This window comes from Mustela nigripes, chromosome 2, assembly GCF_022355385.1.
Source record: "Mustela nigripes isolate SB6536 chromosome 2, MUSNIG.SB6536, whole genome shotgun sequence".
In the NCBI taxonomy this organism is placed as follows: Eukaryota; Metazoa; Chordata; class Mammalia; order Carnivora; family Mustelidae; genus Mustela; species Mustela nigripes.
This window is the reverse complement of record NC_081558.1, coordinates 208,471,107-208,483,617: the sequence shown is the minus strand read 5'-3', so window position 1 is coordinate 208,483,617 and position 12,511 is coordinate 208,471,107. Positions and strand designations below refer to the sequence as shown.

Here is a 12,511-nt window from a genome sequence, read left to right as displayed (position 1 = left end):
GGATGGATGGATGGAAAGATGGATGGATGGATGGGTGGGTGGATGGATGGGTGGATGGATGGACTGGTGGTGGGATGGGCGGTTGGATGGATGGATGGGTGGATGGAAGGATGGGTGGATGGATGGATGGAGCAGAATGGTATGATATACAATTTTAACATAAGGTTGGGAGGTTGTTACTATAAATTCCTTTGGCTGCTCATGGCCATGTTGGAGAAGCCCTGAGGCAAGGGTATGGTTCTATAAGAATTCCAAGGAAGTTCTGCAATATTAGCATTAGGCTTTGGAAACTTCAGACCACTTTACCTTCTTTCTCCTACATTTTTGGCTAAAGGAAAAATCCCTGGGCTGGGCAAACAAGTCAAGGAGAGAAATCCGAGGGACAGTAAGTTATGTGGTCTGAACAATTAGTAATTCCACCTCAAGCAGATACCCTTGTGGGGAGAGGCGCTGGTTAGCACCGGCTGCTTGGTGTGAGGGGTGGCAGCAGGATGCCCTGAGGATGGCCAGTCACCACTCAATGGGGATGTTGGCATGGAATATTTCCCAACATGGAGAAATTTGCTCAAGGGTGATGTCACCCCCAATTCTGGGGGAACAGAGCCCTGCATAACCGTGGTATAAACTTGCTATGGATGGAAACAAGAAGAAATTCCATCTTTCTATCATTTTCGTATGAGGAAGAACAAAACAATCTTTCTCTAAGGGAATAAAATGACCACCCACTCTACACACACACTTTTCAAAAATCATGGAGGACACAAGGAAAAGAAGAAAGAGCACCATAGATGGCCATTGTCTTGAAGAGGCTAAACCAGTACCTGAGTTCTGGAAGAACTCATCCAGAACACACTCAACTTGTCCAGCCAGGGGACAGGCCTATGGTCAGGCCCCGGCTATGGGCCAGGCACCTGTCAGGTTCTGTGGTGGGTCCCCTTCTGGGATGTTCTGAACAGACAGGACTTACGAGGACTGGGTCCAAATGGGTTTGAAGGAAGATGTCACCAAGCTCAGGGGTCACGTGACTCAGTCACAGCAGCTCTGGCCTTCGGTGAGCTGGTTCATAATCTCATTTGAAGGTTTACTGGGCCAAGGCCTTGGACTGCCATGGTAATCAATCAGCTAATGAACATTTCAAAGAGTGCTCAGTTGTCTACAGGATGAATGAGTGCTCCCGGCCCCCTGAAGCCCATCCGGCCAGACCTGGCAGGCATTAATACATCCTATAATGTCCAACCCTTTTCCTGCATACATTGCTTATTCTCCCTCCTGGCTGTCGGCACACCGGAGGCATGTGGAAACCGAGACACTTGCCCAAACCCACACAGCTGAAACCGACAGAGGCCGTTCTCAAACCCAGGCAGTGTGACCCAGTAGCTTGAAGTCTATAAGCCCTGAGCCTTGGACAACAGGCCCAGGCCGAGACTGGCCTCTGTGCTCGAGATGCTTCCCGCAGGCCCTGTCCTTCCTCCAGAACCCACTCCTGCCATCTCGACTTCCCTCTGTCCCACGGCCCTCGGCTCCTCTCTCTGGCACCACTCCTGGCATCTGCCCGGCCTTTGCCTCCTGCCCCTTCCCCGCACCCCTCCCCTCCCCTTCCCCGCACCCCTCCCCTCCCCTTCCCCCGGCCCAAAGTTCCTTCCTGTCTCCCCACCCTGTCTCTACCCCTGAGATAGGTTTGTTACTCTTTATTTTTGTTTTCTGCTCAAAATGAAATTATGTCTATCTTAATTAAGTTAAAAAGAGGTCGAATACTTTAAGAAGAACTTTTTAATTTTTTCTTTTGAGAAGCCCCTTCGTTTTCCTCCAAGTAAGGAGGCAGGAAAGGATTTGATTAAACACGAAAACCAGTTCCAGCACCTGGATTTGCACGGCCTACGTCTCATCTGTGTCCCTTCAGCTACGCTGAGGGTCCCGCACCCACTCTTAGTGTGGAAAGGTTCTAGATCTTTCTGCCCTATTCCGCTTCTCGAAAGCAAATTTCACAGCTCTCCACTCACCAGTAAGAGCGAATCATCCGTTCTAACCCCCAACCATAGCAGGAAGTCCCTACGCCCCGTTAGCTCGCCTTCGTTTTATTTACGTCTTCTTTTTCTGCTTCCTAAGTCCCATATTCTCCCCACTCCCACCCCAAGTACAAGGAGTCACTGGCCCTTGGATCAGGAGTGACAGACAGGCAGCCGCTCACCGGTGACTTTCCAGGGAGTCCTGCCGTAAGTCCTGTTTCTCCAACAGAAATTCCTCTCTCACCCTGCAAGGCGCCCTAAAATCTCCCTGTCGTTGGGGTGATTCCTTTGCATGAGGAAGTTAAGTTTATGCAACAAAGGAGTGTAGCAAAATGTCCCCTGACTGGTCTACAATATAGGTCCTCACCCTATAACCCTTTTCATTTTTCTGTATGTTTAAAAATCTTCATAATAACATATAGAGAAGAGAAAAAAAAAAAGAAATCAGGTCTCCAGGAGGCCCCTGTTAAATATTTTATCTAGAATATCCAGACATTAGACAGTTCACCCAAACGAACTGATCAGGTCATCAGAGGACGGGGCCGGAGCACAGGGACACCACGCTGGAAGGCGGCTGTCCCAGTAGGGTTGACGTGACCGACAGCACTCCAGGACCGCGGCTGGCCTCCTAGTTTCTCAGAATGACACTGCGTGCTCCAGAAGGCTAACACCAGACTGCGACTTTACAGGTCCCGAAACAAGGGGTCCGAGAGTTCATCTGCCCACGGATACCATCCAGAACAAGTTAGAAGGTGCTGGAACCCTTCAGGTTCAGCATGCAGAGGTTCGGGCCTTAACCAGACCCCTTTGCCCCAGGTGATGCGACAGGCCTTCTCCCAGGCCAGGGGGCTGAAGCCAGCACTTACAGAGGCCAGGTGCGTGTCATCTAAAGATGCCCCAATAGTCACCCTATGCAGGAGGTACAGTTATCATCCCCATTTTACAGACGAGGACACCAAGGCCTGGGGAACATAAGTCACTCGCCCAAAGACACAGCCAGCAGGGCAAAGCGCAAGGCGTGAGCCCAACCATCTGTCCCACAGTTAGGTCCAGAAGTTTCCACAGCATGGTGCTCGAGGACAAAGGATGGAAATACTTTCTCAAAGCACCCCCGGTCATCATCTCTGAGTATTTGCTTTCCAGAACCCAGAGAAAGCAGACGTCCTATTTCTACCTTGCCTCTACCTCTCTCTCCATCCCCTAGCCGTGCCCGAACACACACTCAGGAGAGTGGAAACCTGAAATGACTTTCTAACAACCAGGGCTCACACTTAGGAAATCCGCCCTTCCTCGCTACAGGAGAGTAGAGCTCAGGGAGGGACGCCAGCTCCCTGGGGCTCCCCTGCTCTCTTGGCCCGGCAGAGGGGGGCCCGTCCTCCCCGCCGGACCAGCGCAGACCTAGTCCACCATCTTAGCAAGTTGTGTTTCAAAGCGTGGATGGCTGCTGGGCCCAGATCTGGGGGGCTCTTTTTAGAGCTGGAGGGGGCCTTTGTGATGACATAATCCCATCGCCTCACTTGACAGCTGGGGACACGAGGCTCAAAGAGGCAGGGCAGGGAGCTGGACTCTGAACCCAGGTCTCCTGCCTCCCAGCCCTACAGCCGCCTTTGGAAACAGAAATGGGAATAAAACACCAAGGGCTCCAAGCCGGCTCCTGGGAGAGTGCACCTGACGAAACGCTGACCGTGGGCAGCAAATGCTCCAACCGCTTTCCATCCACAGAGCTGAGAACGTCCCAAGAGAACAACACGCGCCCCAGGGACCCGCAGTCTGCGGGGTGCCCGTGGGGAGCTGGCCCAGACCCTGGGGAGGGAGGGAACCAGGACCCGGAGGGGGGGCCCCATGCACTCTGGAGACTCTAGACCCGCAGCGAAAGCAGGAACGTGGCAATGGACTCTGCAATGACAGATCGGGGTGGGGGGGATCCCCAGAAAGCATCGGGGCCACAAGGAGCCACGATGCTTGTGAGCGGAAATGAGCGGAAATGAGCGGAAGAGGCAGGAAACACACGGGGCAGCATGCACGGGGCCACGCGGACGAAGCCACACGGAGGTGCTAGTGTGTGAGAGCCGGGGGCGGGGGTCAGGGGGGTGCAAAGCAAGGCCGGGGTTAGGGGGAGGCTTACTTCAGTAGTTTGATATTACACATAATCAGCTCCTTCCAGTTAACAAAAACCATAGCACCCTCTTTCTCTGTCAGCAGCTCAGACTCCATCAGGGGTTTCTGAAAGATCTGCGGGTGCGGAAAACGAAGCGGGTCAGAGAGCAAACGGTTAGCGTACACCTGGCACACCAGGCACCCAGCTCCGCTCCGCAGCAGCCGCCGGGCAGCGGGGCCTCCAGCGGGAGCCTGGCTGGGGGCTTCTAGCCTGGGCTGGGCTGGGATAGGGACCGGCTTCGGGGGAGAGAGGGGCCTGTCCTGGCTCCAAGCCCTGTGGGGTTTGGCGAATCGGGGTAAATCACAGCTCTTCACCCAGCACCCCCCACCCCGCCCCGTGGGGAGCCCCCATCTCCCAAGAGGTCATTATCTACCACTGGAGGCAGGGTGAGCTCCTGAAGGTTGGAGATAGGACAGCCTCTGGTTGGCATAAACGCGGCCAGTCTCAGGCCGCTCCCTGGGAGCCCTATTCTTCATGCGTCCTTCAGTTGACCTTGAACCTGGCATATGCCAGACCACTGCATGGGAGTGCCGCATTGAAGGGCGACACTCGCATCCTAGACATCCGAGATCGTGTATTTAGGATGCTCAAGGGTCTTGAGGGACAGGCGCCTTATCTGAGTGGGCACCAGCACTTCCTGGGTGTGAGCGGCAGCCTCGCAGGCCTGCCTTCTGTACTCATTCAACACGGGGCAGCTGGGCAGTGACTTTCCCAGGCATAAATCTCCAAGGAGATGACTGCACAGCTGGTCGGTGCTGGGGAGGGGGGAGGGCAGGAGTTTCAAACCTATCACAGCACTTTTCCAGCTGTCGAGAGTGACCCTGACATCTAGCTTGGCAAACCCCCATGTGCCAACACGGCCGCTTCCCGTGACTATGGACAAAAGCCTTCTGGAAAAGCAGGGATTCCCAACTCTGCATCTCCCCTTCCTTCCAGACTGAGTGGCCCAGGCCTTGCGACAGCTACCAGGGAGGAGAGAGAAAACGGGGCGTCATCCGGGACTGGGAGGGGCTGGGGGAAGGGAAGCATCTTCATCCTCAGCCGCAGACTTTCCTCAGGGACAACGTGAGCCACGAGGAATACCTTGTGATACTGGCCGGACTGGCGTCCAGCTTCAGATGCCAGCCCCGAGGGCCGGGAGACCGGGAGATCGTGCGACCTGCTCAGTGGCATTGACTACGCCGCTTCTCTGAGTCGAGTCTAGATTCCCAGTCCCTGCCCATGTGTCTCCTCCCTCTTGGACTCAACCAGCCACGTGTGCCCCTCTATAGGGATGACTCAGAGGACCAGGGCTGAGAGTCCAACCATCTTCTCTTGGGCATGAATCTTCCTTGTGATTTACCATTCAGACGCTCCCCACACATCAGAAAATGTCTCATGTTGAGAATCAGGAGGTCTTCCTCCTTCACAGAGCCCCCCCCTCCTCTCCAACCCTCCGTGCCCGTGCCCTCCGCCACCCCCGGCACCCGCCGCTGCCATTACCTCCGTGACCAGCTGCAGGTCATTGACATAGTTCTCCTCTGTGACAATGAGTTCATGGATGTATCCTTGTCTCTTTCTCTCGGTTGGAGTCAACATATCCAAGAGGTGTAGGTCTGAACACCCTGGAAAACACAACCGTGGGGACATTTCAGTCCAAGTGTGGCGAGGCGCATACAGCTTCTCAGTGAAGAGCTCCGGGCCTTCATGCCTGCCGGCCCCTGCGGTCTCAGTCTAGCTGGGCAGTGGGAGGGGTTGAACTGTGTCCCCTGAAAGTACACATGCAAGTTCTAATCCTCGGTACCTGTGAACTTGACCTTATTGGGAATAGGGTTTCTGCAGATACAATCCAATTAAAATGAAGTCATACTCAGTTAGGGTGGGCTTAATAATCCAATAGGACTGCTGTCGTTATAAGAAGTATCCAGGGCGCCTGAGTGGCTCAGTCGGTTAAGCGTCTGGCTGTTGGTTTCAGCTCAGGTCGTGATCTCTGTGGTGAGATTGAGCCCTGCGTGGGGCTCCGCGCTCAGTGCAGAATCTGCATAAGATTATCTCTCCCTCTCTCTCCCCCTGCTTGCTCTCTTTCTCTCTAAAATAAAATAAAGAGGGGCGCCTGGGTAGCTCAGTGGGTTAAGGCCTTTGCCTTTGGCTCGGGTCATGGTCCCACAGTCCTGGGATCGAGCCCCACATCGGGCTCTCTGCTCAGCGGGGAGCCTGCTTCCCCCCCTTTCTCTCTGCCTGCCTCTCTGTCTACTTGTGATCTCTGTCTGTCAAATAAATAAATAAGATCTTTAAAAATAAATAAAGAAATAAAATAAAGAAATAAAATCTAAAAAAAAAAAAAAAAGACATACAGAGACAGACAGAAGGCCATGTGGTGACACAGGCAAGGATTGGGGTGAAGCAGCTACAAGCCAGGGAATGCCGAGGTTGCCAGCAGCCATCAGAAGCTACGAGAAACGAATGGGGGGGGGGGATATTGCCCCTAAATCCTCCAGAGGAACACGGCTCTGCCGACACCTTGATTTTGCACTTATCTCCAAAACCGTGAGAGAAGAAATCTCCGCTGTTGTAAGCCACCCCGTTTGTGGTCCCATGTTATAGCAGTCCCAGCAAACTCATATAGGCGCCACGCTCGTGCTTCCTCCAAACCACGAAAATAAGGTCCAGAGAAGACCACAGCAGCCATTGGCTGGTATGTCCTCAGGGCTCACACCATGCCAGGCATGGTCCAAGGCGCTGTACGTGGACAGCTGTGCTCAAGACGCACAGGGATACTGGAGTCATCCCCATTTTGTACACAGGGACACAGAGGCTTGGACAGGTTGACTGACCCAAGATCTCTCAGCCGGGTGGTGGCCAAGAGCCGAAGCTGACACTCTGATACCAGAAACTGGGCTCTACCCCAGACCGCTGCTGTTGGGTCCAAGCCGCAGGAGGGCATTAGGTTATCCTGAGGTTGGATTTTGGAGGATGAAGGGGCTGTGCTGAGGCCCCTGGTGGGCGTGGGGACAGGCAGAGAGGTGCGAAGCACATTCGGACCACAACCCATAAGCTCAGAGCCAGGCTGCCGCCTTACGCCTCTAGGAGCTGAGCATCCAGCCTGCAGACAGACAGGGAAACCCCTCCGTCGGCAGGCGACTGGAGCATCTGTGGCCCCAGGTGCCCGAGGGCAGGGGCTCCGGTGACCTGACAGGTGGCACACACAGGAAGTGGTGCCTGCCCTTGCCTCTGCTCTCCTAGCTGGTCATTTCGGGGTTTATTTGCATGGAATGGTCTCGGGTTATCCGCAGAAGCTGCCTCATGTCACGTGTCCTCCTACAGGCATGGCCCTCCCTGTTCCAGGCCAGTGGGGCGCCTCTCCTTTTTATGAGGGGTTCTTTATTTAATCACAAAAAATACATAAATAAACAACAGATTTGTCGAAGGGACCGACAGGTGTCCTGGATCTTGGTGTCCCATTCACTCGCTGTTCTCATACCATCTCCCCACAAGGGGGCGCGGTGGAGCACCATGCGAAAGCGCGGCCTGGGCCGGTGCTTCTCAGGGTCCCCAGACCAGCAGACTTCAGCAGCACCAGGGAACTTGGAAGAAATCAAATTACCAGGCCCCTGCGGAATAGACGACCCGGAGTTGGGGGCAAGGAATCTGATGCAACAAGCTCTCCAGGTGACTTTTTTAGGCAAACTAAAACGAGGAGCTTGCTCTGGGCGGTCAGGGATTTCTGAGTTTCCGTCTTCCCCCTGAGTACTTCGTTGGGCTCATGACCTAGTGGATATGCTGGAAGCTTCTGCAAAGAGAATGATCCCTCTGGGAAGAATGATATCACTGACTTCTTAGCGAATGTTGCACTGTGCCGGAGATTAACGCCAAGTCTGGGTGCTTCCGCTGCTCAGTCTTGTCCCCTCCCCGGCCAAAGGCACTTTCTAGAATGCTGTAGCTTCTCCTCCTGGCACAGGATGATTCCAGGACGGGCAGGCAGATGGATGCTGGGAAAGCAGCAGGGATGAGCCATCCCTGCCCTCCCCGCCCATCCATCCAAGACCTCACCGAAGCCACGGCGGCGTAGCCAAACTGTCATTCCACGGGGCCACGAGTGAGCATAAACCACCGGGCAGGTCTGCAAATGAACCTGGAACCCGGAGCCTCTGCTCAGCCCCCAGCCTGGCCCAGCTGTTCTTCGTGGCGTGGGGCATGGGCTGTGCTTTATTAGAACAGCGAACTCTCGGGAAGGAAGCAGGTCCCGATTGCTCACGCTGGTCCCTTCAGCCAGCCTCCGCCCGGCCACCGTGTGACATTTAGCTTCTGGGAGATAGCGTGATGCCGCCAGTTTCTTCAGCTTTCAGGAGGAAAGCCACCCGGGAAACACCCTTCAGTTCGGGAAGAAACATCTCATGCCTTCCCTGTGCTCACCCAACCTTCCAGTTAGTGAGTCAAAGGGCCAGGGGTGAGGCCATCTCTAGTCACCGGGCAGAATGACAGGGACTTGGATGAACGCTCACGGAGCAGAGTCTCCCCTAGAATTTTCCGGACATTGTTTTCTGCAGGGATACTGGAATACTGTTTAGAGCTGCAGTTCTAAGACTCATCCCACAAACACTGTGCAAGGAGATTGCAAGGATGCAAACAGGCTCGCAGCGGACCTCGGTAGGACCAGTCTTCGGAACGTCCCCTGAGGTCACGATTTCCCTTGGAGGATATCAAGGATGCTATAAACTCTGACCCCAGAAAACCCACATGTAGGACACATGCAACAGACACACATTTCGTACCCAGTTCTACAAGGTTCACAGGCCCTCTTGGAGCTTGTTCGGGGAATCTCATTCATGGGTTTCACAAATATTTCCTGAGCTTCCATCACGAGCCTGGCGCCAGCAGATAGGACCTGAGGACTCACGATGATAGAGGAGAAAGGCCGGCCGGCCAGAGCACACAGCTAAGAACCTTGGGGTCCTCAGCTGGGGCCTGTACTCCTCCTCACAGGGGGCGGCTGAGAGTGGTACTGATGCCCCCTACAGGCCTCAGGTGGTACTGACTCCCACCAAGTTAAGGCTCCTAATGGGTTCACCCCCAGGCTGAGAATGCATTCTTGGGGATCATAAGGACCCGAGGTGATGGCTGGCAGTGGGTGGGGCTGGTAGGTGTCCTGTGTTATACAGGACAGAGAATTGCCTGCCCCGAGGTGAAAAACTGACACCCCTCCCCACCCCACCCCCCACACACCAAGAAACACTGACACTACGGGAAACTGACAACCGGACCAGGACTATGCTTGGAGCAAGCATGGTCCAAGGGACCAGCAGTGCATTTAGAAGGATGGAGGAATCCAAAACGAGGATCCGGGAAGAAACGTAACCAGAAACGGCTTGCTCTGGGTTTCGGGAGTTCTTCTGAGTCTTCCAAGTTCTACACGGTATGGTTTTGAAGCTCAGAGCCAAAGCAACAGCAAAAGGTCTAGGGGTTATTGAGGCCATCAGTCCAAGAATCCCAGGTGCTGGCGCTGGTGTGGGGTGCATTGGAGGTATGTTGCACGTGGGAAGGTTGGGGGGCGGGAGGAGGCTGCGTGGCTTCCTACTCCGGGTAGCTCCGGCCTTCTGGTCACCACCCAGCAGCCCCGCATCAGAGCTGATGGAGCCTGGAGATGCTGTGTGACTCTTGGCTGCTGGTTCCAACGAATTCCACCCCACGCCACCCACCTAGCAGCCTGCCTGAGGACAAGAGGAGGGCTCAGGTGGCCTCTCCAGGCCCCGGCATGCAAGGAAAAGCCAAGATTTTGCGGGGAGATTCGTCTCAGCGTTGTAAGCCAACAATGTTGGCTTTGAATCGTCTTTTTAGCTACTGAACCGACCCATAGGATGCTGTTTTTAAAAATTCTTGCTGGTGGCTGCCAGACCAGGAGAACCATTACAGACCTGAAGTAGGCACTTGGAACTCAAAAATATCCTTTCTTTGAAAATTTGATATTTAGAAAAACAAATGAGTTTAAAAACTCCATTATTCAGAGCAGGGCACATGGAAAAGACATTTCAAATAAAAGAGTTTTCTTTAAGGGTGGAGGGATGTGGTCCTTCTCTCCTTTGGGAACCAGGATAAACATGGTTCACGGGCTTCCTTTCCCGGCGAAAAATGAGAGGACAAAGTACAGCAGATAACTTTGCATGGACATCTTGGGGTGATGAAGGGATTCTTACAACTTACTGTAATCCACTCTCAGCTGAAATAATACTGCAACTGACTCCACGCACTGAAAAATGATCCCCAACTACAGCCCACATGAAATCCCTAATCTTTGTGCTGTCCCTTGTAATTTTGTGTAGTTAGTCACAATTACCAAATGGAGAGAGCCATGATACCCCTTTGGAAGGACTGGAGTCTGGGGCACTGGAGAGAATATGGGAAAATGCTACCCAAAAGGGTCATCTTGTCCCCTCAATTGGACAATGTTCCTAGGAACAGCATAGTCTAATAAGTTGCTTTATTACAAAAGTAATACATAAACACGGGCTTCGTGTAAACAGTTCAAAGGATACAGACGTACTCAGGTCCCCTCTGCGCACTCCCGACCATTCTACTTCCTTTCCCAACAAGGCCCGTAATTTTACAAAACCAAACCAGCCCCCACAGCAAGCTGGCCGCCAAGCAAAGCAAAGAAACAGGACTTGGTCCTGTTATGAACGGGCCAAGATATACTATAAGATGGTCAACAAATATTTAGTAAGTTCCTGTGAAGTCCAAGAGACACAGAAATGAGCAAGATAGTGTCCTTGTCCTCAAGGAAACTCATAGCGCGGATGGAGACTCGACATGAACATGAAACTAACAGGCAACAGACCCGGGGCCTGTAGGCTGGGGGGTTGGTGGCATCTGTAGGACTCGGAGAAGTGGACGCTCCTCACTCCTCATCCCCAGGGAGGAAGGCTCCTGGCGGGGGGGGGGGGGTTCCGCCTCAGGGAGGATGGGGCCACTATGTTGGGGGTGTTGGACCAGCATGCCGGGCAAATGCAGAGACACTGTGGAGTGGAAGTTCAAAAAGGTGGGAAGTGGGAAGGGGAGGAGGAGGAAAGGGGGTGGAGACAGGTGGGGAGTGGGAAGGGGAGAAGGCGGGAAGGATGTCACATCGCCGCGATCCCAGTGCCAGAGGGGCCGCGGCAGAAATCTGGGTGCCACTCGGCAATATGGAAACTCAGGCAGCGCTTTTTCATCTTTAAAGGAAAGGCTATTCCGATGTCTCTGGGGACATCCCGTCCCCAACCCTCTGGCTAAATGGCCCTGCCCCCCAGAACACACGTTCGAGCTGGAGCTCCCATGTCTCCCGAAGGCTTCTGCAGGCTTGGCCTGAATGTAGGATGTGGAGCCTCACAGGCCGGGGGTCTCCTGCCAAGGGAGCCCACACCCCCTCTCCCTCAAGGCTACACTGCAATTTTTTTTTTTTTTAAGATTTCATTTATTTATTTGACAGATCACAAATAGGCAGAGAGGCAGGCAGAGAGAGAGAGGAAGAAGCAGGCTCCCTGCCAAGCAGAGAGCCCGATGTGGAGCTTGATCCCAGGACCCTGGGATCATGACCTGAGCCGAAGGCAGAGGCTTAACCCACTGAGCCACCCAGGGGCCCCTACACTGCATTTTTTTCTGGGAAAATCAATCTCATTGTGCTGCCTTCAACCTCTGGGCTAGAACGGCACACGCAAGTGGCTCGTCATATAGGAAAGGCCACGGCGGCTGTGCCATAAAGGAGGTCTTTCTGGTCAGAGCTCTCCGTCCTCCACTGGCAGCTGACGTCCGACCGCCCCCCACCTCAACCCCATTCTCTTAGCTGCGAACTTGTCCGTTCCTGCCGTGCATATGCATGGGCCTGGGACCTGGTGAGTGAGGCGAGCGGGGTCCTTGTCCTTGGGGAGCATCGGTCTACTCGGGGCTCGGGCATCCCATCCAGACGCTGGTTTTTGCACAGCTTCCTTGCAGGGGCACCCCTGTAAGCCCTGGAGACTTCAGAGTTGAAGTCCCTGAGCCTGGATTTTCTTGGGGATCTAGAGAAGCTATGGGGGGCATGGAGACCTGTGGGGGTGTGGGGCATGCACCCTGAGGGCACCAAAGCCCAGGCCGCCCTGTCTGGCCTGTTTTGGGGACCCACCAGCTCCCTCTGGGGGTTTCCACTCAGCCACACTCAGTAGAACCCTAGAGCTTCAAAAATAGCAACGTGGCTTCCAGATAAAGCGTTCTCCCAAGAAGGGGGCTCCGGTCCTCATGGGTTGCCAGGCAGTTTCGTGACAACAGAAAATTTGCAGAAATCAATTAACTCTCGGGGTTCAGTTCTGTCTTAATTTGCTGTATGTAAGAATATTGGTAACTTTGTAACAAAAGGCATCAC

At 54.0% G+C, this 12,511-nt stretch overlaps 1 protein-coding gene across 3 annotated transcripts in view; it reads right to left on the bottom strand.

The window, feature by feature from the left end:
* The window catches only part of ITSN1 (intersectin 1), a 221,146-nt gene that overhangs the window by 27,692 nt on the left and 180,943 nt on the right, over positions 1-12,511 (bottom strand). For all 3 annotated transcript variants that reach the window (XM_059392297.1, XM_059392298.1, XM_059392299.1), the window contains 2 exons: positions 5,647-5,768; positions 4,132-4,238 (listed from right to left, as the gene is read on the bottom strand). In XM_059392297.1, the coding sequence (XP_059248280.1) occupies positions 4,132-4,238; positions 5,647-5,768 (229 nt within the window). The remainder of the gene's footprint in view (positions 1-4,131; positions 4,239-5,646; positions 5,769-12,511) is intronic.